General features: G+C 55.3%; 1 protein-coding gene across 1 annotated transcript in view; it reads right to left on the bottom strand.

The window, feature by feature from the left end:
• KSR2 (kinase suppressor of ras 2) overlaps positions 1-23,553 on the bottom strand; it is a 334,988-nt gene that overhangs the window by 203,831 nt on the left and 107,604 nt on the right. The window contains exon 4 of the mRNA XM_056131018.1: positions 167-686. Within this exon, the coding sequence (XP_055986993.1) occupies positions 167-686 (520 nt within the window). The remainder of the gene's footprint in view (positions 1-166; positions 687-23,553) is intronic.

Here is a 23,553-nt window from a genome sequence, read left to right as displayed (position 1 = left end):
CTCCCTTCGGCCCCCCCACGCCCACCCCATTCATTTTTCTCGGGGACCCTGGCCTAAGGCCTCCTGCACGACAGCGGGAGGAAGGAACCGCACGTCTCCCCCCCGCCCCGCGGCACCCCTGGGACCGCGCACCCCACCCACCCCCGCGCCTCCCGGCCCCACTCACTTGGGCGTGTGCGCCTCCTCCACGCGGTGGCCCAGCTGGAACTCGTGGGACTTGCTGCGGTGCAGGGCGGTGAAGCCGGGGATCAGGTGGATGAGCTTCCGCGAGGAGGGCGGCGGCGTGCCGGGGGGCTTCAGCTTGTTCTTCCTGCGCGTGGGCGGCGTGCCCGGCGGCGTCACGGTGGTCACGATGTTGGGCGTGCGCGGGGGCGTGCGCACGGCGTGCCGCTGCCGGGGCGACGGGGGCAGCGAGCGGTGGCCGGACTCCAGGGGCGGCGGCGGCGGCGGGCACAGGCCCGGGTAGGCGTCCACCGTGAGCCTGTCCACGTGCGTGTAGACGGGGGTGCCGGGCGTGGGGCCCGCGTGGCAGTAGTGCTGCGCGCACTTGGCCTGCACGCGGGGGCTCTGCGCGGGGTGGGGGCGGGCCCAGGGCGCGGGCTCCGGCGGGCACGCGGGGCTGCTGTCCTTCCCCGGCTCCGCGGTGGGCCACTGGATGGTCCAGTCCTGCTTGGAGAGGTTGCCGCCTGCGTGGGAACAGAGGGGCGGCGTGAGCCGGGAGGGGGACAGGACGGTGGCCGCGCGCCCGCTTGCCGGCACCTCGCCCCTCGCTCGGGTCGCGGGATGGCCCGCCCACCCGCCCCACGGGGAAGCACGGCTGCGGGCACTCCGGCCCCTTCCCTGGGAACTACAGCCTACTCCGCCCCATCACTCTCGCCTTGACCATAACGGGTGAACTGGGGGTCTGTCCGTTTGGGGGTCACCCCCGCAGTGCTCAGTGCGTACTCCTGGCTCCGACTTCAGGGATCACTCCTGGCAGGATGTAGGGGGCCAGATGGAGTGCCGGGGGGAACCAGGGTTGGCCCTTTGCAAGGGCAAGCGCCCTACCCACGGTGCTACCTCTCTGGCCCCTAACATACTAATTTAATAGTGGCCAGATCAAATGAAAAGCCACACCTGGCCCATTCCAAACCTGGGGAAAACCCGTGCAGAAAGTCAGTGGGATGGGGGCATGATGGGAAGTAGACCCAGACCCCTCCCGCCGAAAGGAACCGAGATACCAGGGCTGAGATTCCACCTATCACTGGGAAGTCAGGGAAAGTATGGCAACACTGCATGGAAATTCCACCAATCACCGCAGGAGAAAATCTCCACCAAGCAGAGCTCCACAGACTGACACTTGATTTGCATAAAGCAGACCAGAGCACAACCTGGCTCTGCGCTTTTTCTTCCTCATTTTTCATGCTACCCAAGGGCTGCACACACCTAATTTTTAACGCTTCTTACGTCTGTGTTCCGGGACCGCAGTCCTAAAGCCCCGGGTCCCCTTTGGTGTGGCTCAACCAAGCTGCAGTTTCTCAGTCTGCAGGATAATCTGATGGTTAACTCGTGGGCACAGGAAAAGCTGAAACATTTTCCTCGATAAATGAGCATCAATTGCTTCTTCGCGTTATGCCATTTGGATTTGGGAAAGGTTTCTCTGAGCCAGGCACATGACAGCGTATGCACACTGACACAAACACAGCCACGCCCACATTCCCCTCCCAAATCCCTCCAAGGTGACACCCATTCATCTGCCGGCCCACCGCTCCCCGAAGCTGGGCACCCACAGCTCCAACGGGCTGAAAGGCAGCAAGCAAACTTCCCTCTCGCCGGTGAAGCATCCAAATGGCCTTATTCCAGCAAGTCCAAGGTCAGCATTTCCCCAACCTGGCCACTTTTCCACCCCCTTGTGAGACAGACGAACTCTGTGGGAGCTAAGTTCGTCTGGCACCTCTCATTCACCCGCGGGTCACAGACGCTTTCTGAAGGTGCTGGGCACCACCACCCTCTGCCCCCGCCCCTAGAGGTCAGCAGGCCCTGGTGCCCTGGGCTCAGATGCAACAGAAGAGACACGGGGAAAGGAAAACACATGCACATGACTTTAGGCAGCCACCAGAGCCGGAAGAGAACCAAAGTCACGTGGTAGAAAAGTTCCAGGAATGTTTCTGTGGTGCTGGTCCAATCCGAGGACACTGGTCAGCCTCCAGAAAGAAAAAGGAGTGAACTGTGGATGTCTCAACACTTGGTGGAGGATCAGGGGGTGACGAAAGACTCATTTCAGGGGACATGCTGTAGGACTGGGATTGGAGGCCCTTTGGGAAATGGAAAGCTCTGTGTGTGTGTGTGTGTGTGTGTGTGTGTGTGTGTGTGTGCGCGGCGCGCGCGCTCACACAGTGGAAAGGGGGGTTTGCCAGAGTTCGGGGTAGAGAAAAGGAAACAGAAAGGAGGCTGGGGGGGGGGTAAAGTACAGTAGAAATGACATCTGCACTTGCATGTTTATGGCAGCACTATTTAAAATAGCTAAAATCTGGAAAAAAACCCGAATGCCCGAGAACAGATGACTGGCTAAAGAAACTTGGTATATTTACTACACAATGGAATACTATGCAGCTGTTAGGAAAAAAATGAAATCATGAAATTTGCATATAAGTGGATGGACGTGGAGAGTATCATGCTAAGTGAAATGAGCCAGAAAGAGAGGGACAGACATAGAAGACTACACTCATTTGTGGAATGTAAAGTAACGCAACAGGAGACTAACACCTAAGGACAGTAGAGATAAAGGTCAAGAGGATTCCTCACTGCTTGGAAGCCGATCTCACATGCTGGGAAAAAAGGTAGCTGGGATGGAGAAAGGAACACGAAGTAAATTATGGTTGGATCGCTTGGGAGAGTAGATCCATGCTGACAGTAGACTATGGACAAAACTTGATACCTGTATTGCAAACCATCACACCCAAAAGGACAGAGAGAGTGAGAGGGAATGTGGCTGTCACAGAAGCGGGGGGAGGGGGAGGGTGGGAGGGCTACTGGGAAGATTGGTGGTGGAGAATGGGCACTGGTGAAGGGATGGGTACTGGAACATTGTATGACTGGAACACAGTCGTGAAAGTCTGTAAGTCTGTAGCTGCATCTCACAGTGATTCATTAAAATAAAAAAAATAAACAAATAAAAGAATGGAGGCTGGAGAGATAATACAGGGTTCCAAGCACTTGCCTTGGATGCAACCATCCTGGGTACCATCCCTGGTACCACGTGACCGCACCGAACATGGAGTCAGGAGTCAACCCCAGGCAGCACTGGGTATGTCTTCCCCCACCCCCAAAAACAAGCAAGCAGGAGGTAGGTGAGTGCATTCTCCAAGGCTAACTCAGACGCATCTTCAGGGCCTGAAGTGTAGCTGGGGGTGGCAGGGGAGTGTCCATCCCGGTCATGATCATTTCTTACAGGGTTCGCACATGACGTTGTGGACCCTGGCCCATGCACGGTGGGAACTGAGACAGACAAGTCAGCGGGAGTGGGGCCTGGGCAAGCAGGCCCTGCCGATGGCTGGCCGCAGACTGGGCCAGGGAAGGAGGGATTCAGGGCAGAAATAAATTCTCCGGCACAGGCAGCTTGCAGGAAGAATGATAATCGCCACACTGACCATAACGAGACTAATTTATGGAGCATCGGAGAGTCTACAAAGTGCCCTTCTGAACACTGACTCACTGCCCCATTTTTAATTAAAACTGCTCATTCTGTTATTACATATTCATTATAGAAAAAATGAGAAAATCCAGAGAAGGGAAAAGGCAATAACATTCGAGGAGCTCACTAGATCCCCACTGGCACGTAGACTCTGGGGACCATGCCAGACGGTTTGTGGCACACATGCACATACACACAAAAAATGGGGGGGGGATGTCATTAAGACCTTATTTGACAGGTGACGTCTGCTTTCTTCACTGATGGAGCGATTGTTTTTACGTCAAACTTATCTATGTAAGAATGCGTGCCAGGGGCCAGCTGGGGCTCCACTCTGTGAATAAGGGAAAGAGGAGTGCGGGGCTGGCAAGCCCAAGGTCACAAGAGTGTTGGGGGCTGGCACCCAGATTCAGACCTGGAAGCTGGACCACCTCCATGGGATGGAGAACTGGGACTTCACAGAACATCAGACAGGAGCAGGTCCTGGAGCAAAGGCACATTTTAGATTTTTTTTTTTACCTTTTGGGTCACACCCAGTGATGTACAGAAGTTACTCCTGGCTCAGCACTCAGGAATTACCCCTGGCAGTGCTCAGGGGACCATACGGGATGCTGGGAATTGAACCCGGGTTGGCTGCATGCAAGGCAAACGCCCTTCCCGCTGTGCTATTGGTGCAGCCCCTCATTTTAGATTTTAAAACAACAAAAAGCCCTTTTCCAACCTCCCGGATGGGGCCAGACCCTTCCACTGAAGTCGCCATCACTTTGTTTATTGTCTAACGGGGTGTCAGAGTCTCAGCCTTGGACCCACTGGCCTCCTGGGTCCGAGTCGAACTTCTCTGAGTCTTAGTTCTAGATCCTCCAAGGCAGGACTCGCCTGGGACCCTCCTCGGGGAGACCGCACATGGATCAGTGGCTGCCAGGGACACGGCATGCACACGACGGGCATGGGAGCTCCTCTCCCAGAAAGCTCGGAGCTACGGGATGGCAGCAGTGTGGGGGCATGCCCTTGCCCTGTGCACACGCTGAACGATGCCCGGGGCCGAGCCAACGTCCATGTCCTGAGGGTTGAATGAGACCCTGTAAACAGCACAGGTACAACCATTTCTAACACACAACCAGCGTGCCTATGGGGGATGGAGAATGGAAGGAAGTCACGTATTTTAGGTGGCACTGGTGAGGTTTAAGTCTGAGGAGGTCTATGCCTGTGAGTCAACGGCCCTGACCTTGCGAGGTGCTCTTCCCCTACAGAAAGCAATCGAAAGCAACTCTTATTGTCACTGATCTGTACCCCCGTCCCAATCCCACCCAAAACAAAGACCCACGGATGCCCGAGCTATACCTGGGAATGTCACCTTACTGGCAAACGTGACCAAGTTAAAAGTGAATCATCAAGGATCAGGAGTGCCTCCCAGCATGGGTGTCTTCTGAAGACAGAGACAGGGGCTGGGGTGATAGTACAGCAGGGAGGGTGTTTGCCTTGCACGTGGCTGACCCGGGTTCGATTCCCAGCATCCCATATGGTCCCCCAAGCACCGCCAGGGGTGATTTCTGAGTACAGCACCAGGAGTAACCCCTGAGCACCGCCGGGTGTGACCCAAAAAGCAAAGAAATTTAAAAAATTATAATTAAAAAAAAATGAAGACAGAGACAGCCCAGACCAGACCAGGCCATATGAAGGCAGAGGTGGGAACTGGAGGGCTGGCACTGCCCGCCGACGGACACTGAGGGCTGCTGGCCACCGCCAGGCACATGTGAGCAGACGCAGAGCAGACCCCCACACCCTGGGGTCTGAGGAGGAGCCGGGCCCTGCTGGTATCTAGATTTCACATTTCCAACCCCCCATCCCCTGAACCGTGAGAGAAGGAACATCTGCTGCCCCCAGCCACCTGGTTTGAGCTGGTTTGGTCACAACAGTCCTAGGAATAGACTGAGTCCTCAACCGGATGTCAATGGCATGTACTGACCAAGGATAGATGTGGGGTGGGTGTGTGTGTGTGTCTGTACACATGCTGAGAGCAAAGTTGGCCTTTGGAGGCACTTGCCAGACCCAGTTAGGTGCTTCGCTTGTGGTGCCCTAGAAGGCAGGTGGCATGGATCCATGCATGGGAGCTCGGTATGGACAATTCAACCCCAGCATTGGGCATAACTTACACACTTGACCATCCCTTGTCCTCTGAAATACCCAGCAGTTGAGCTGGGACACAAAGACACAGCACCCCCCCCCACACACACACACACACATAGCCTACGTGCTCGTGCATACACACACACACATGCACACACCTGAGTTCTAGGAGCCATAAAGACACATCCCCACCAAGCATCCCTATCCCCAAGTTGCTGTGAAATTTTGAGAGATGGAAAGGGGGGGCAGACGCCCCTTCCCCCTGAAAAGCCTCGTTTCATCGTTTCATCGTCTCAGCCAGGGCGGCTGACGGCTGCATTCTGGAGGCGCTTCCCGTCTCTCCTCTGATCCTCTTTTTAATAATGTCTGGGGGGGGAGGGAAAAATGGGGGCAATTTTTTCATTTTAAATCAGGAAGGTGTGGTGGCAAGGTGCCCCGGGGGTTATTCATCGCAAGCCCTCGCTATCTTGTCATCCGTTTCTGGAAAATCACTTTATTTCAAGGCTTGAAAGGGGGTGGGGAAGCGGGGATTCGGTTTTAAGAAATGAAAGGTCTGAGGATTGATTAAAGGCATTCAAGGTGCCGGGGCTTTCCTTTGACATCCTCGAGAAGGAACTAAGAGGGGAAAAGGGGGGGGGCGCTCTCGAGGGGAAAGCCATTTCGGAACGTCTGGTACCTTCTTTGTCGCTTCCCATTCGAATGCTATCAACAGGCAAACGGGGGCTGCGCTCTGGCTTCCGGGCGCTTCCGAGGCAGCTGTGCCCAGCCCGCGGCGGGCAGAGCTGGCTGGCGCACGCTCCTCCACTCCCAAATCGCCACCGCTGGGAACTTTCGTGATGATTTCAACGCACGTGTCAGTTCAATCATCCTAACTTTCCAGCAGGAAATCAAACTGTTGGGAGCTGATTGTATTTTTCAGGCTGAAGTCATTGATGGAGCCAAAAAAAGAAAGGTTTTACTGTAACGCCCCGTAACTCTGCAGTGAGATGGAGAATTTTAAATCCCATCTGAGGACTGAAGAAAAAGCACTCTGCATGCGGGGGCCTGGGGTTCAATTCCTGGTACCACGGGGTCCTCAAGAGCACCATCAAGAATGACCTCCAGGGAATCGGGAGGACCGCTGAGCAGGGCCCCAGAATTTTTTTTAAGTTATAATAATAATACCTAGTTAAAAATGCTAACTGGAATTGTTAGAAAAAGAAAGATCACTATTATTGATTGAGCACTTACTTAGTGCCAGAGCATGTTCTAAATATTTTACTTATACCACATCACATCACGTCACAAGACCCCTGAGGAAAATTCTGCCTTTGGATGGGGAAAGAGGTGGAAGATCACATTCGTGGCCGAGGGGCTTGAGGTCACACAGCCGGTCAGATCCTGGGTGAGCCGTTTCATAGGGACCTTTGTGGACAATGCCACAGAGCCTCAGCCACAACCCGATGGCATAAACTGAAGCCCAGGGGGAATCTCTGAGCTCCCAGTTCAGAGTTCTTGCAGAAAGGAGCTCAACTCGAGTGCCCAAGAACAGATGACTGATAAAGAAACGACGGTACATCTACATGGTGGAATACTATGCAGCCACCAGGAAAACTGAAGCCATGGAATTCACATATAAATGGATGGACACGAAGAATGTCATGCTCAGTGGAATGAGTCAGAAGGAGAGGGATAGACATAGAATGGCGGCATTCATTTGTGGGCGGCATTCTCCGCACACCTGAAGGTACCGGCAGAGGGACAAAGCCACGTGGGTTCCGGGGCCGAGATCTCCAAGCCTACTCGGATTGGAGTCGAGCATCCTCCACCCAGATCCTCCAAATTCCAGTAGACGGGGGTCACACCCACCATTTGTGGGAAATTTAAAAAAAAAAAACACGTACAAGACTAACACCCAAGGACAGCAGAGACAAGGGTCAGGAATATCGCCCCATAGTTGGAAGCCTGCCACATGAGCTGGGGGAGAAGGCAGCTGGGACAGAGAAGGGATCACTGAGTCAGTGAGGGCTGGAGGGATAGTTCCGGATGGAAGCTGTGTGCTGAAAGTAGATAAAGGACCCAACGTGATCGCCTCTCAGTACCTGTATGGCAAACCATGATGCCCAAAAGGGGAGAGAGAGAGAGAGAGAGAGAGAGAGAGAGAGAGAGAGAGAGAGAGAGAGAGAGAAAGGGCCTGTCATAGAGGCAGACTGGGGAGTGCAGGGTGACAGGAGGGAACCTGGGGACATCGGTGAAGGGAAGTATACACTGGTGGAGGGACGGGTGTTGGGACACTGTATGACTGAAACCCAATCAGGAACAGCTCTGTAAGGGTCTATTTCACAGTGATTCAATAAAAAATAAATAAAATTAAGAAACAGAGAGAGATAGAAAGGAATGAACAAAGGAAGGGAAGGAAGGAAAGAAAAGAAAATAGAAGAAGAGGGGAGGGGAGGGGAAGGGAGGGGAGGGGAGGGGAGGGGAAGGGAGGGGAGGGGGAGGGGAGGGGAGAGGAGAGGAGAGGAGAGGAGAGGAAAAAAAAAAGGAAGTTTCAAAGAACAAAGGGAAACCTCAGGGCTGTCAGAGCTCCTTCCTGAGCCAGGACGCCCCAGAGTCCACTGGGCACACCTGGCCCCGCCCCAGGTCGGCACCAAGGAAGCAAACAACCCATGAGTCTGAGCAGGTCAGCGGGGGGCAGGCTCTGCCCAGTCCTGCCTCCAGGGACTCCTCCTCGTTCCCCGCCCCCGGGCATTGGCAGGTGACTGCCCAGAGGTGTCTGTCCAGACCAGTTCCCGTGCTCTGGCTTTACAGACCTTTCTTTGTCCTAATGAAGCATTTTTTTTTCTCACTTTTGAAATCGAGGTGACATTCCTAGTTCCCCCAGCATAAGCACAGAATTTGCTGGTGCTTCAAGAAGGCTGTGGAGTTTCAAAGTATTTTCACCTCCCCTTAAGAAAATCCCAGACTCGGGGCTGTAGCAATAGCACAGCGGGTAGGACATTTGCTTTGCACGCGGCCGACCCGGGTTCGATTCCCAGAATCCCACGTGGTCCCCTGAGCACCGCCAGGAGTAATTCCTGAGTGCAGAGCCAGGAGTGACCCCTGTGCATCGCCGGGTGTGGCCCAAAAAGGAAAAAAAGAAGAAGATCCCAGATTCCAGAGGCAGCTTCTCCTGAATCCTTTCACCCAGCCCTGCCTGTCCACCTCCCTGGATTGGCCGGGCCGCAGGTCCTCCCCTGGATCTCTTTCTTTCCCTCTCCCTCTCTTCCTTTCCCTCTCTCCCTCTCTCTCCCTTTCCTTCTCCCTCTCTCTCTCCCTCTCTCTCCTTTCTCCCTCCCCATCTCTCCCTTTCTCTCTCCCTCTCTCTCCTCTCTCTCCTTCCCTCTTTCTCCCTCTCTCCCTCTCTCCCTTTCCCTTTCTCCCTCCCTCTCCCTCTCTTTCCCTCTCTCTCCTTCTCTCTCTCCCTCTTTCTCCCTCCCTGTCTCCCTTTCTGTCTCCCTTTCTATCTCCCTCTCTCTCCCTCTCTCCCCCCCTCCCCCCAACGCACACCCCCAGGAACTGAAGTCACGGGCCAAGGAGGGGAAGGAAACACAGGCTTTGGGGAGATAAAACACGACTCCCAGACACAGAACATGTTCCCAGAATGCAAGAACACATGACCATGGACCAGCAGCCACTGGGGGAGTGTCCCTTTCCTGCTGGAGAACCTGGATCTCAGAGAAGTGTCGGCACTTGCCCTAGGCCTGCCCATCTAGAAAGTTCCGGGCCTGTCTGCCTCCCAGCCCCACGGCCCTCCCGCTGTGGAGTGTGAATCCTCTGTGACGACATTCCATGATTTCTCTGTCAAGGGCAGTTAAAACAGATCCGAGACTCCGGAATGAAGACAGTAGCTGTCACCATCTGTTGGATATTTCAAACTTGGGGGGGTTGGGGCGGGGTGGGGGGATCCCTGAGAGTTAATACCGCAGTCGGACTTGGCCTTGAGGATGTTCAACAAAAACGCTTTGGGAGCGGCCCTCATTATTGTGTTTGCTAGAGCTTGGGGGGGGGGGGGAGGGTCCTGAAGGCCAGATGTGGGGATTAAGGAGGAAGGTCATGGGGGCTACAGCAATAGCACAGCGGGGAGGGCGTTTGCCTTGCATGTGGCTGACCTGGGTTCGATTCCCAGCATCCCATATGGTCCCCAAAGCACTGCCAGGAGTGATTCTTGAGTGCAGAGCCTGGAGGAACCCCTGTGCATCGCTGGGTGTGACCCAAAAAGCAAAAAAAAAAAAAAAGGAGGAAGGTCATCTTTTGGACACCACCATCCCAGGTACAATTCCAGTGCTGTGGGTTACTGCATCTGACGTTGGATGCTGAAACCCTCCTCATACCCAGCTGCCCACCCCCAGCCGGCATGGTGGTCAGAACCCTAGGGCAAGGTCAGGACCCTGGGACAAGGCAAAGGATTTTCTCATCCCTTTATCTCAGGTGGTCAGAACCCTAGGGCAAGGTCGGGACCCTGGGACAAGGCAAAGGATTTTCTCATCCCTTTTTCTCACAGACCTCCTCACTGTTCTAGAATTAGGTTATTAGATGGTTCATTTTCAGTAGAGACAATCCCCATGTATGTAAGGTAAAGGTAAAGGTAAAGGCCCTCCCGTTGATCGTCGATTTGCTCGAGCGGGCCCAGTAACGTCTCCATTGGAGACTTTGTTGTTACTGTGTCTGGCATATCGAATACTCTCGGTAGCTTGCCGGGCTCTCCGAGAGGGGCGGAGGAATCGAACTCGGGTCGGCCATGTTGGCCGCGTGTAAGGCGAACGCCCTACCCGCTGTGCTATCGCCCCATGTATGTATGGGGTTCAATGATTCCTTTTTTAGCCGGCTGTTGGTGCAAAGCTGCAGACATCCTGTTGAAACTCTGATCTTCACCACGCCTGCCCACCATGCGGCCACAGGGCTAAACGGCCACAACCCGACAGACCTTTCTCACTGCTGGGACAGCCATCGGTCAATAACAGTCGTTAAACTGCACTTTATTATAAAATAGGCTTGTTGCCCTGAGGATGGTCCCAAAGCAGATGGACACAAGTGTTCGGAGCACGTGAGGGTCGACCAGTGAGCCTGTTTTTAGCTACCAGCCACGGTCTTTGGTAAGGTGACTGCACTGGATGCATTTTCAACTCACTAACTGTGCACTACATGTATTGGGATCTAACCCTAACATCAGTGAAGGAAGAGCCATGCTTGTTGCTGTGATGCGCTCAAAAGTTGCCGTCGAAACGCTGATTGGTGAAGACGGAACCACCATGCCTGGCTCCTTCCTTGGCATATTGGTCATCAATACATCTATCTCTGGGGGCCAGAGTGACAGTACAGCAGGGACAGCGTTGGCCTTGCACGCGGCCAACCCAAGTTCGATCTCCAGCATTCCTTAGGGTCCCCCGAGCCCGCCAGGAGTGATTCCTGAGCACAAAGCCAGCAGTAATCCCTGAGCACTGGCAAGTGTAGCCCCAAAGCCATAACAACAACAAATGCCTCTCCATAACTGTATTCCATGTGTTTCAGGCCTTCTCATCATCAGATCCAGACTGTCCCTTCATCAGTGACTCATTACTCCTTAAGTCTGATTCATGGGCATGGTGCGGCCACCTGGACCCAGAACTCCTGCCCAAACAAAGCTGATCAAACAAGCATTTTTTCCCTCCCCCAGCAGGGTCACTGAACCCTCCCTGTGCCCAGAACTTGGCTCTTCAGCACTCTGCCAGACGCTCATTTGGGACAGCAACACCATCAGCCAACAGCACAAAGATGAGGCGATCAGGGCACTCGCTGAAAGACCCCCAAGACAAGTCTGGGTTTACAGGGCGGGAGGCAACAGGAAGCCCAGACTCGCCTCCTTGACTGGGCCGGAATCCAGCGCAAGGCTGGTCCTTCCCTCCGCTGGGCTAAGTACCGGCACACTTATTATCGACAATACACTGCCCAAGCACCACAACGACGACGGCTGGTTGGTGACTGTGGGTGACTGGGTTGGTCTCTGTCTTCACCACTGTCTCCCCAGCTGGGACACAGACTTTAGGGAGAGACAAATCCTGGGCTCATCTTCTTACCATGTTTCTGCCCCAGCACAACGCCTAGCAATAACGCCTTACTATGGGCACCTTTCCACAGGACACACACGTCAGGGCACTGCATCGTACTCCTGGAACCAAAAGAGCTACCCAAAGGCAACAGAAACTGAGAGCTGCCTTCAGTAGGATGCAGGTGATGGGGGGGGGGAGGGGGGTGCGGGGCGGGGGAATCGAACTCGGGTCGGCCATGTTGGCTGCGTGCAAGGCAAACGCCCTACCGCTGTGCTATCGCTCCAGCGGAAAAACAAATAAAATTTAAAAAGAAGAAATGACTAAACTCACACCGTGTTGACTGTCGACTGTATATGTCAATCGAAGGGGACATACAAAAATGCACTGCCTTTCTTCTCATCGCAATGCATAAACTGGGGCTGCCTGACTCTATTTTGTTATTGCTGTTGAGCACATCAATTCTTGACCACTGGAAGGTGAACTGAAGTGCTTGCTTGAGCTTGTCTGAATCGGGCAAGATGAGGTGGGGTCTGCCCTGCCTTAGCCCGAGTCCCACCATGCTCTGCCCCCCACACCCCACCCAGGAGATTCTTTCTTGAGAAACAAAAGCCTCAGCTGTAGAGGAAGCGGGGAGTCCTTCTCTTGAACCAGTCCTTCTGGCACTGCATCTTCCTCCTCACAGGACACTGTGTCTCTCCTCCTGCAGAGCCCTGGGCTACTGGGGCGGGGGCAGAGGGAGAGGGAAGCGGTGACAGGAGGTGGCGTGGGCCCCTCAGCCCCAACTAGCTCCCAGCGATGCAGCAAAGAGAATCCACGTGGGGGGGGGGGGGGGGGGCGTCTCCCAGGGGAGACGCGTGACCTCTGAGATCCTTTTCATTCCAGAACTCTCCATGGCCCGCAGTTCTGCCTCTCTTTGAGTGACAGGTGTTATATTAGTTTTATAACCTCCCGCGCTGGCAAATTGGGAAAGCTGAAAGTAGCATTAGAGGCTTTCCGTGCACGAGCGCCCTATTTTTATCTGCAGGCTCTGAGTGGGGAACTGGCTTCCCCTCACTGAGTGGATTCCGTGGGGCTGGTGGCGGCCCAGGGTCCCGCCCCCCCAACCTCTCCTGGGACAGCATGTGAGGAAGCCACGGGGCTCGGGGCAGCAGGAAGTGGCCCGGCCATCTCTCTCTGCCACCCATACCCCAAGCATGCCCTGGGAGCATCCCAGCTCTGTGCCCTCGTGCCATGGTCACTGCCATGGCTGCCACCCCTACACACACACACACACACACACACACACACACACACACACTGGCCTCAGCTCTGCCCTTCCAACATCCCGGTGCCTCAGGGCCTTTGCACAAGCTCCAGCCAACTTGGAAAGCTCCTGCCCCAGACTGTGCCTTGTCACACAGGCCCCAGAGAGCTTCCCTCGCACCCTTGCTCCCTCGGGCACCCCACGAGTAGCAAAGCTGCATTTCCTCATAGCACAGTGTCCTTCTCCACTACGGCGCCATATGCTGCCCCCCACTCAGCACCAGAAACGTGACCTCCAGAACCCCCCAGTCCAGATCAAGCTGGGCCAAGAGACCCTCAAACACTCACAGCAGAGCCAACAACCCAAAAAAGGGGTGTGGGAAAGCCCAACAGGGCAGGGTGACAGTCAGAGGAGCTTTCTAAGAAAGACCCTGACCGCTGGTGGTAGGAGAGGTCAGCGTGGAGAGGGCAGGGGACGCAACAGAGACAGTCACGGTCCTCAGGACCAGGGTCCTCGGACCACACTAGGAGGGTCTCAGGAGCCCCAAGGGCAGCCCCGCACCAACCAGCCTCTCCCCGCTCGCAGTCCCCTTGGCCTGGGGACGGGAGCCCGCGCCCTCCTCCCTCCTCCCTTGGGGTCCGCAGGGAGGGGCTGCTGGGTAGGGGCCTGGATCTCTGGGAGGGGGAGTACGGAAGGTTCCTGCAGCAAGGCCAGGGCTCTGCATCACACCCCCACGCCCGTTCACCTGCCGCTTCAGACGTGGGGCCAGGACAGGGCCGGACGCTGGGAAGACGTGCTCAGGGGAGCACTGTCTCGGGACAACCCGGGAGGCCGGCCGCCGGGGACAAGATGATGGGACTTTGGGTGACAGTGCTGAGTGAATAAGGGGGAGAGAGACACTGGCCGACCATCTCGCCGGGAACAAGGGCAAGCAAGCGGCCAGGTGACAACAGGCAGACTCAGTCCTGGACGGGAAGAACACTCGGGGACGGGGAGGAAAGGTGTGGAAGGGGGACGGGACAGGCGGGGCGGCAGCGAGGCTTGGACACTGCGGGGGTGAGGAGCCCCCTGGGTGCCCACAGCTCTGTAGACCGCGCGAGGTCGGCAACCCGATGCAGGTCAGTGGGACGGGAGGTGAAGGGACGCACGTCCCCACAGCGCTCGGCCTGGAGGGCACAGGGACCCGGCCCGGTGGGGTCAGCGAGGGGCCGTCTGCTCGGGCTCTCTCCACCTCGGCCACTCCTTCTCCGGCGCTGGGATCGTCATAACGGGACGAATGCGCCCACTCGCAAAAATAACCAGTTATTTTGATGATGGTGCGTCATCCCTAAAAATAACCCGCGTCTTAGAAGGGAAGGCGCCACGGAGAACGCTGGGCTGTGCCAGGCAAGGGCACATTCTTATCACACACACACACAACACGACACCAACATACATCCACACGCAACACGCTGGTATCAGCACATCCGCACACACCCACACACAACATGCTTGTATCAACACAGCCACACACGTCCACACACAACACACTTCTATCAACACACACATCCACACACATCAATACACACAACACACATCAACACACAAATCCACACACAGCACACTTCTATCAATACACACAGCCACACACACCAACACACACAACACATGTATATGAACACACATTCACATACATCCACACGCAACACACTTATGTCAACACATCCCCACATATCAACACATGCATCCCCGCACAGCGAGACAAGGCGTGGGAAGCGGCAGGGAGAGAGTCTGTGGCCCCCGCAGGGCTCGAGGCTCAGGGCCTGAGACCCCCTGACTGGAAAGCCGAAGAGGCCCCGCTTGTCCCAGGCGACCCTCCCCGCCGCACGGCCCGGCCCGGTCCTCTGGCCCCCACGCAGGAAAGCACCAGCCCTGCCCACCCGGGGCCCAGCGTGAAGGGGCGGCCGGCAGGTGGAGGGGGACGGGGCCTGGAGGGCCGCGCAGGGAGACTCCCAGCCACCCGCCATCACCCGGAGCAGAGCACCGTCCCGGGGCGGGGGTGCGCCTCGACGGCCGCTGGCAAGACAGCGTGGGGTGAAGCTGAGAGTGGGCGGGGCGGAGGCTTGTGGGACAGGGGAGACCAAGGGGGCTTCTGCGTGCGTGTGTGTGTGTGTGTGTGTGTGCGTGTGTGTGTGAAGGCAGGCAGTTTAGTTTGGCCACAGAATTATCTCTAAAAAATTCCTTTTTTTTCTTAATAGAAGAACTGTGAGTTCCCAAGTTATTGAGAGCTGAGATTTGGGCATATGCCAACCCCAGCCCCACCCCCAGTGCCAGACTCCCTCCACGGTGCTCCCTGACTCCCTGCCCGCCCAGCCCCCGCCCACCAGCCTGTCCACTCGACAGGGACGTGCAGAGGCCCTGGGGCCGAGGCTAAGCAATCCTGTTCTCCGTGTTGCGTCTGTGTTGGGTACGTGGCTGGACCCTCCCCCCATCCCCACCCTAACGGATGCCCCGATGCCCGTCCACCCATTCCTTCCCATTCCTTCTCCCCCCGTTGACCTCTTTCCTTCCCTGTCCTCCTCCCTAAACACTGGGGTCTGGGGAGACGCAGCACCCAGCACCCCCCTTTACTCCTGCACATTTCCCTACAGAGCGAGACCTCTGTGTGTGTGTGTCGTGTGTGTGTGTGTGTGTGTGTGTGTGTGTGTGTGTGTACACCCTGCTTGGGCTCTGAGAAGTGAGAGGCTGTGTGAGCCTCAGTTTACTTGTCAGTGAGATGGGGAGGACAGTCTCCACAAGGTGGGCTGAGGGGCAAAATGAAGAAAGTCACGCCACCCCCTGCCGGGCCCCGAGAAGACCACAGCCCGGCTCATCACGGCTCATCCATGCGTCACTTCTGAGCACACATGGTTAGGCAACGGCTGCTCAGTGACTATCTAGACTCCAGTCCCAGTGCTCAGGATGCTTGGGGTCACTTTCTTGCCCTGAAAGCAGTGGAGGATGGAGCAGAGTAGGGCCTCCAAATGGGAGGGAACTCAAAGCCCAGCCCTGCCACCTCCAGGCAGGCTGCCTGGACTGCATTCCCTTGAGCCGTGGTTTCGTCAGCTACACAACACAGCTGGGAGCCTCACTGGCAGAGGCAGGGGGTCCGCGAGGGATGCCCACGGCGTCCCAGAAGCACCCGTGAGACAGCAAGTCTCCTCTGGGAGTCCCTCTACAGTGGCTGGGGGCAGAGGAGGAGGACTGGGAGTGGCGTGGGCCTGAAAGGAGCTAGGAAGGCTGGGAAGGAGTTAATTAACTTGCAAACTTGCTTTCTGTAAACAGTTCAGCAGCCTTGAGGTTACAAAATTGGACTGAACCCAGTAGATGTGTAAGGTATGGGCTAGAATAAGACATAACTGTTTAAAGATAGAGTGTTTTGACCATTCTGGAAACAGAAACTATGTGACCGGGCCAAGATGTTTGGGTCAAGATACTCCAAGAAGAACCGCAAGGAACCCAGCAAAACACGTATTGGCAAAATATTGGCAAAATAGGTGGTCTTTGTTCTCCAACTGTATAAAAGATGACCTGTTTCTGAGTTCGGGGCTCTCAGCCTCTGCCCGCTCTTGGGTATGTTGCAGAGCCCCAGCATGCTGGCTTGAATAAAACCCCGCTTGAATTCCTGCAGGAACGTTGTCTGTCTGGTCTCTCCGTGCCTCCCAGGGCTAGGGAACTCCTGATCCCAACAGGCCTCCTCCTTCCCTGCCCCCCCGGCCCCTGCCCATGTGACCGTGGGCCTTCCGACGAGTCCACCCTTCCTGCCCAGGTGTGAGAGACGGAGCCTGGCCTTCCTGCACACCCCCATCCCACCCACACACCACACCTCCGCCTGACCTCCCTGTGAGCCCCCCACCCAGCCCGGCTCCAACAGGTCCCCGCGACCACACAGCACAGGGACAGCAGCCGCAGGACACTTCAGGGTCAACTCGGGGTCGCTGAGCACCCCGGTCAGGAAGAGGGTGGGACTGAGGGATTCACACCACGGAAAGCAGATCACGGTTCCACCTCCGCAGAAGTGACAGAGACGCTGCCGGCTTGGCTCGGCACAGCCCCTCCCCAGGGTCTGCGGTTCCAGAGCAGGGGGAGCCACCCAGATGCGACCGGCAGGTGCAGTGCAGGGCTAAGTGGTCTGTGGCAGGCACGCAGTGGGCAGCATTCAGCCCCCAAGAGGAATCAAACACGGATCCAGAATCTTGAGGAAGACGGGAGGCAGGCAGACAGAGGAGGGAAACAGGGATGAATCCACTGACAGGCAAGAGTGAACGGATAGAGAGAGAGCGGGGGAGAGAGGGGGGAAGGAGGGAAAGAGAAAGAGGGAGAGACAGAGAGGGAGAGGGAGAGAGAGGAAGAGAGAAAGGAAGAGAGAGAGGGAGAGAGAGACAGAGAGAGGGAGACAGACACAGAGAGACAGAGAGAGCAAGAGAGTTTGAGAGAGAGAGGGAGGGAGGGAAAGACAGAGAGAGACATAGAGAGGAGAAGGAGAGAGAGAGAGAGAGAGAGAGAGAGAGAGAGAGAGAGAGAGTGATCGAGCAGGTACCAAGGACTGGACTGGGAGGATGGCTGTTCAGAGGCCTTGATTCAGGGGCGATGAAATGCTTTGGAACCAGACAGAGGTGGTCACCGGCCACTGTAAATGTTCTCAGTGCCACTGAGCTGTTTATCTTAAAATGGTTCATTGTAGGGCTGGTGGGGTAGCACAGGGCTTCAGGCATTTGCACTGCATGTTCACGCCCCAGACCCACAAACGGTGCCCCCACCAGAGAGCCAGAAGTTGACAGAGCTCTGCCATTTGGGCCCCCACACACCCCCTCCCCAAATTACAAATAAACGGTTCATTTTCTGTCATGTGAGTTTCAGCTCAAAGTAAAAATAACCAGAGCATCAGGGAACGGGGTAGACACTGAGGCAGGATGCAGGGTGCCACTGTTCGGGGCGGAGCTGTCCACCACAGCCAAAGGTGGCGGCAGCCCATGGGTCCACGGAAGGCCTCAGCCACTGGGCAGCCAATGACATGGTGGAGCAACGGCTCAAGCAATGACTCACGCAGGAGATCTGCCAGCCAGCAGGTGGACCTGGACGCCGGGAGCAGACATGGGCGAGGACCAGTGCGGCACAGAGATGAAAGACCCGGAGAAAAGGACACTCAAAGCGGAAGCAAGCCAAGGGCAGAGAAGCAGCTGTGTAACGGGCAGAGTTTCTGGGCGAAGCACTGAAAACCTTTGGCAAGTAAACAGCGGTCATGGTGGGTGGCCACGCACGTGTCACTGACTTGAACTATTTAACGGTCACCACCAGGGTCAATGTCCCTCCACCAGGGTGCCCAGGCCTGAACCCAACTCTGTAGCTCAAACTTATTGACAAGAAATTTGATTAAGGGGCTGGAGCGATAGCACAGCACGTAGGGCGTTTGCCTTGCATGGGGCAGACCGGGGTTCGATTCCCAGCATCCCATATGGTCCCCCAGCACCACCAGATGTAATTCCTGAGTGCAAAGCCAGGAGTGACCCTGTGCATCCCTGGGTGTGACCCAAAATGAAAAAAAAAAAGAAATGTGATTAAATTTTAATCAGTTATGGATAAAAATTTTATTTAGATGTATCAAATTTATCGACAAAAAATTCAATGACATTTTTTAAAAATTTTGGACTGGAGCGATAGCACAGTGGGTAGGGCATTTGCCTTGCACGCGGCCGACCCGGGTTCAATTCCCAGCATCCCATATGGTCCCCCAAGCACCACCAGGACTAATTCCTGAGTGCAGAACCAGGAGTAACCCCTGTGCATCACCAGGTGTGATGCAAAAATAATTAAATAAATTTTTTTTTTAATTTTTTATTTTTAAAAAATTTTCTTTTTTTTTCAATTTTGGGGACCACTCCCAGCCATGCTTAGGGGTTCCTCCTGATCCTGCATTGGAAATCACTCCTGGCGGTGCTCAGGGAACCATATGGGAATCTGGGGATCAAACCTAGATCAGTTACGTGCAAGGCAAGGACCTTACCCATTGTACCAAAAAAAATTTTTTTTTAATTGTCCATGTGGGGCCAGGAAAATAGTCCAGTGGGGAGGGTGCTTGCCTTGCATGCAACCAACCTAGGTTCAATCCCCAGCATCCACATGGCTCCCCAAGCACTGCCAGGAGTGATTTCTGAGTGCAGAGCCTGGAGTAGCCCCTGAGTGCTGCCAGGTGTGGCATCCCCCCACCCAGAAAAAAAGATATTGAGGCCAGAGTGATGCTACAATAGGTACAGATGTTTGCTTTGAACACAGCCAATCCTGGTTTGATCCCAGACACCTCCATATGGTCTTCTGCGCACTGCCAGGAGGGACTTCTGGAGTGCAGAGGCAGGAGTAACCCCTGAGCATCGCCAGGTGTGGCCTCAAAACAAAACAGAAGCAAATGGTCCACATACAGAAATGAAATACTACATGGTCCTAAGGAAAGATGAAATCATGCAATATGCAACTCTGTGGGTGCCTGAGGAGAGGACGGTGCTGGGTGAGGCTGGTGAGAAGGGCAGGGAGAGACACGGGAGGATCTTTCTCAGGGGTGGGATCTGAGGGAAGAGAAGAAGGAAACAGATACTCAAACCCAACCAGGATCAACTCATGACTGTGTATCTCCTGGTGGTTCAATTAAAATAAAAAACAAAATAAAATAAAAGGTGTTTTCTTTTTAAATAAAACCAAAAGAAAAAAACAAATCCTGAAAGGTGACAGAAACGGGGAATTGGGGCTGGAGTGCTAGCACAGGGGGGAGGGCGTTTGCCTTGCATGCGGCCAACCCCGGTTCGATTCCCAGCATCCCATATGGTCCCCTGAGCACCGCCAGGAGTAATTCCTGAGTGCAGAGCCAGGAGTAACCCCTGTGCATCGCCAGGTGTGACCCAAAAAGAAAAAAAAAAAGAAACGGGGAACTGGTCTTTAATGGGGAGTTTATCACTCTAGGGGGTGTGGGACAGGTCATCACGGGGGTGGGAAGCTGGTCCCTGGAGGGTTGGTGCTGGGATATGTAGGGGCTTTTTGGATTTTTTGTTTGTTCATTTGCTTTTGCATGAAACCCTGCCAGTATCCGGACTGAAAATTATAGGACCTCAAATTTTAAAAGTTTAGTAGGAACATACGCACAAGCCTCAGATCCAAGCAGCTCGCTGCAGAGATGCCTCCAGACTTTGCAGGCCACTCTCACGGCCACTCCAGATGGGAGCAGGTGCCATCCCTCGACCTGCCCCTAGGAACCCCGGTGGCCGCCATCTTCCAGAACCCAACGAAAAGTCCAGGTAGGTGGTAGCAGAAGCGACAAGCCCAGGCCTCGTGGGATGGGGAGGAGCCGGCCCTTCTTCCCCCCACCCTGATGGGACTCTGAGATGACGCCCACAAACTGCCCCAGCTACTTATTAAGCTCCTACACGGCCATGATCCAGAGGCACACACACGAATCTCAGAACTGAGCAGCTCACTGCAGAGATCTCTCCAGACGCAAGTTATTAAAATTTTGGGATTCCTGGAGTGCACCGCCACAAGAGCGTGACATTATATGCCATCCATAGCAAGCACTACAGAACAGATTGTCTACCACTGTCTTTTCAGAAGGTTTGCGTGATGGTGGCGCTGGTGTCGAAATACTGAATGTGATCACAGTAGAGAGAGATTGTGCAAATTGCCTGCCTGCCACACAGGCAGGGGAAGGGCCGAATGGGGGACGGGGGAGACTGGGGACACTGGTGGAGGAAAATGTGCACTGGTGAAGGGACGGGTGATTGATCACTGTATGACCGAAACTCAAACATGAAAGCTTTGTAACTGTATCTCACGGTGAATCAATAAAAAAAGGGGGAAAAATTTTAATAGTTGGAACCAGGCCAAAGAGATAAGACAGGAGTTAAGTCGCCAGTCTTGCCCATGGCCAACCCCCTATTAGATCCCCGGGACCCCCTATGATCCCCCAGAGCTTTACCAGGTGTGATCCCTGACCACTGCCAAATATGGCCCAGAAAACAAAAACCAAAAATATGCATGCAAGGAAAAAAATCTCGTTAGGAAACAGGGGTGCCTATAAAGTTCTGGAATCCAAAGACTGCTCAAAGTCGGGGGGGTTCCCCAGCCCCCTCTTCTGCCTTCCTGGTGCTCCTGGCCCTAACTCTAGCTTCAAAGCCAGGCCTCTTAGATGGACCCCCCCACCGCTGCCTCCCCCACCCTGCTCCTTCTCTGCTAAGAACCTTCCAGTGACATCAAGCCCGGCAGGGAATGACCCCCATCCCAAGGCCGGCAGGGATCGATCCCACCCGCAAAGGCCCTGTTGTTGTGCGGGGTCTGGGGTTCAAGTCTGGGGACCTCTGCCCCGACTTCAGCTCTGAGCCTTTTTCTTTCTGTAGAATGGGGAGAACAGTAAACAGCTAAATAACTATAATAATAAAAGCATGGAGGGCAGGTGGTACAGTGGGACAGGCGGACAGGAGCCTGTCTCCTCTCCTGGCCCCACCTAGGACACAGGAGGGAATGATACATCCCCTCCCCTCCCCTGCTCTGAGGGCCTGTCCCGAAGATGAAAGTGAGAGTGCAGGAGCACGTGTGCTTGCACACACACACACACACACACACACACACACACACGCTCATACACAATGGAGGAACCAGGCGACAGCTAATTGCATTCTGATGGCAGAATTGATCAATTGCCCGTGCATTGTCCTTATGAGATGTTTACCTGAGCTATTTGATGAATATTAATTCACACACACCCCTCCTCCAAAAATATACATATACATATATATTTCCATTCCTGAAGCGATTCTGGGCAAAAAAGGAAAAAAGGAGGCGGAGGACGCCTTTCCCCCACTCCGTCTCCTTCCAGCAACTGTCGAAACAACGCGCAGAGTTAAGTAATAACGGGCCTTGTCAGGGTGATTTATGGGGCAGGAGAACCTTCATTAAGCAGCACCTGGGGCCGGCGGGGGCTGGCATCCGCGGGCGCGAGAGAACAGTCTAGAAGATGCACTGCACCTTCCTGCCAAGGTGTCGGAAGGAAGCATCGGGGCATCTCCCGGGCGCCCCCGGGCCCAGGGCTGGGCTTCTAGAAGAGTGAAGGGCTGCTGACCCCCAGTCCAAGGCCAGCCCACCGCCCGTGACCCACGTGACCCTGCCACAGAGGCCAAGGTTAGCTAGGCCCAAGGTCAGCCCGGGAGAAGGGACAGGGCAGGACCTGGGTCAGCCCCCGGGAGTTCCTTGATATGAGCCAACTCCCGGCCCAGGCTACCCGTTCCTGTAAGTTCGGTTCTGTGGGGTCACAGCCGCCTCCGTTTGGATTGTTTATGTCTGATGCCCCCCCAACCAGAGTGGCAGAGGGGGCAGCTGAGAGAGGGACCCTCAACCCTCCCGATTTGAAGCTATCTACTCTCTGGCCCCTCGGGAGAGCTGGCAGATCCCTGGCCCCAGGCCATTTGCAAGCAGAGTCGAGGCCCCTTCAGAGACTCCAGGCTCAGTCTGGAGTGCTCAGTCACCAGCAGCCCCAAATAGCCATTCTCATTCCAGCTGCAATACGGCAGTTGTACAGGGAGATGTGACGTTTACGTCACGACGTCCTGGAAGAAGGTCGACAACCCTTTCAACACAGACCCAGCCTCGGAGACGAGGTGCTGGGTTTTCAGCATCATTGAATCACGCCCTTGACTCTTGACTCTTTCCGTGAATCTGAACTGCGACCGTGTCTTCCAGCGAGCTTTGAGTTCCCAAACCGTGGCCGTTCTTCTCCCAGGAGGGCAAAGCAAGAGACTCAGGCAAGGTAGAATGGTTTAAAAAGGTGAGGGGGGTTGCCCAGGGACACCCCCCGGTCTTCCCCTCTCTGCCCCTATAATCGACCTGGGGGGTAGGGACGGTGATACCCAGATGGCCACAGGGCACCAATCCGGCCCAGCCCCAGTGCCCAGTATCCACTGCAAACTCAGAAAGAGACCCAGGCTCTGGAAGGCGGAGGCCCGGAGATTGGCTTCCCTGGGGAATGGCCCCACCGGCAGTTACGCCGACGACTTCCACTCTGCAAAATTCGAGGCCACTCTCCCTCGGGCACCGGCCACCAGCAGATGGAGCTGGAACCCGCACGCCTGGATTTCTGCCTCCTGTGTGGGGTCCGACTGCTGAATCCGCCCCATTCCCCCGGCCGTCACCCCGTGAACGCTGACACCGCCCAAACTCCAGATTAATAGGATGCGATTTCTCGCTCCATTCTACAAAGGGGACCCGACTGGTAATGAGACGCCACGGTCCCTGCCTCGCCACCACATTCCGAGGAAATAGAAGACAGTGAAGAGGACGGGGCGGGGGTGGGGGGATTCGATTGTGCTTCTTCCCTGGCTGCCAGCTAGGGCGGGGTGGGGTTTGTATGATGGGGGGCGGTAATTGGGGGTTTCTTTTAGAAAAGGGAAAAGAAGTGGGGCTGGGGAGAGAGT

Source organism: Sorex fumeus, unplaced genomic scaffold (assembly GCF_029834395.1).
Source record: "Sorex fumeus unplaced genomic scaffold, SorFum_2.1 ptg000083l, whole genome shotgun sequence".
In the NCBI taxonomy this organism is placed as follows: Eukaryota; Metazoa; Chordata; class Mammalia; order Eulipotyphla; family Soricidae; genus Sorex; species Sorex fumeus.
Note: the sequence above shows the minus strand (reverse complement) of the source record. Positions and strands in the feature narration are given on the sequence as shown.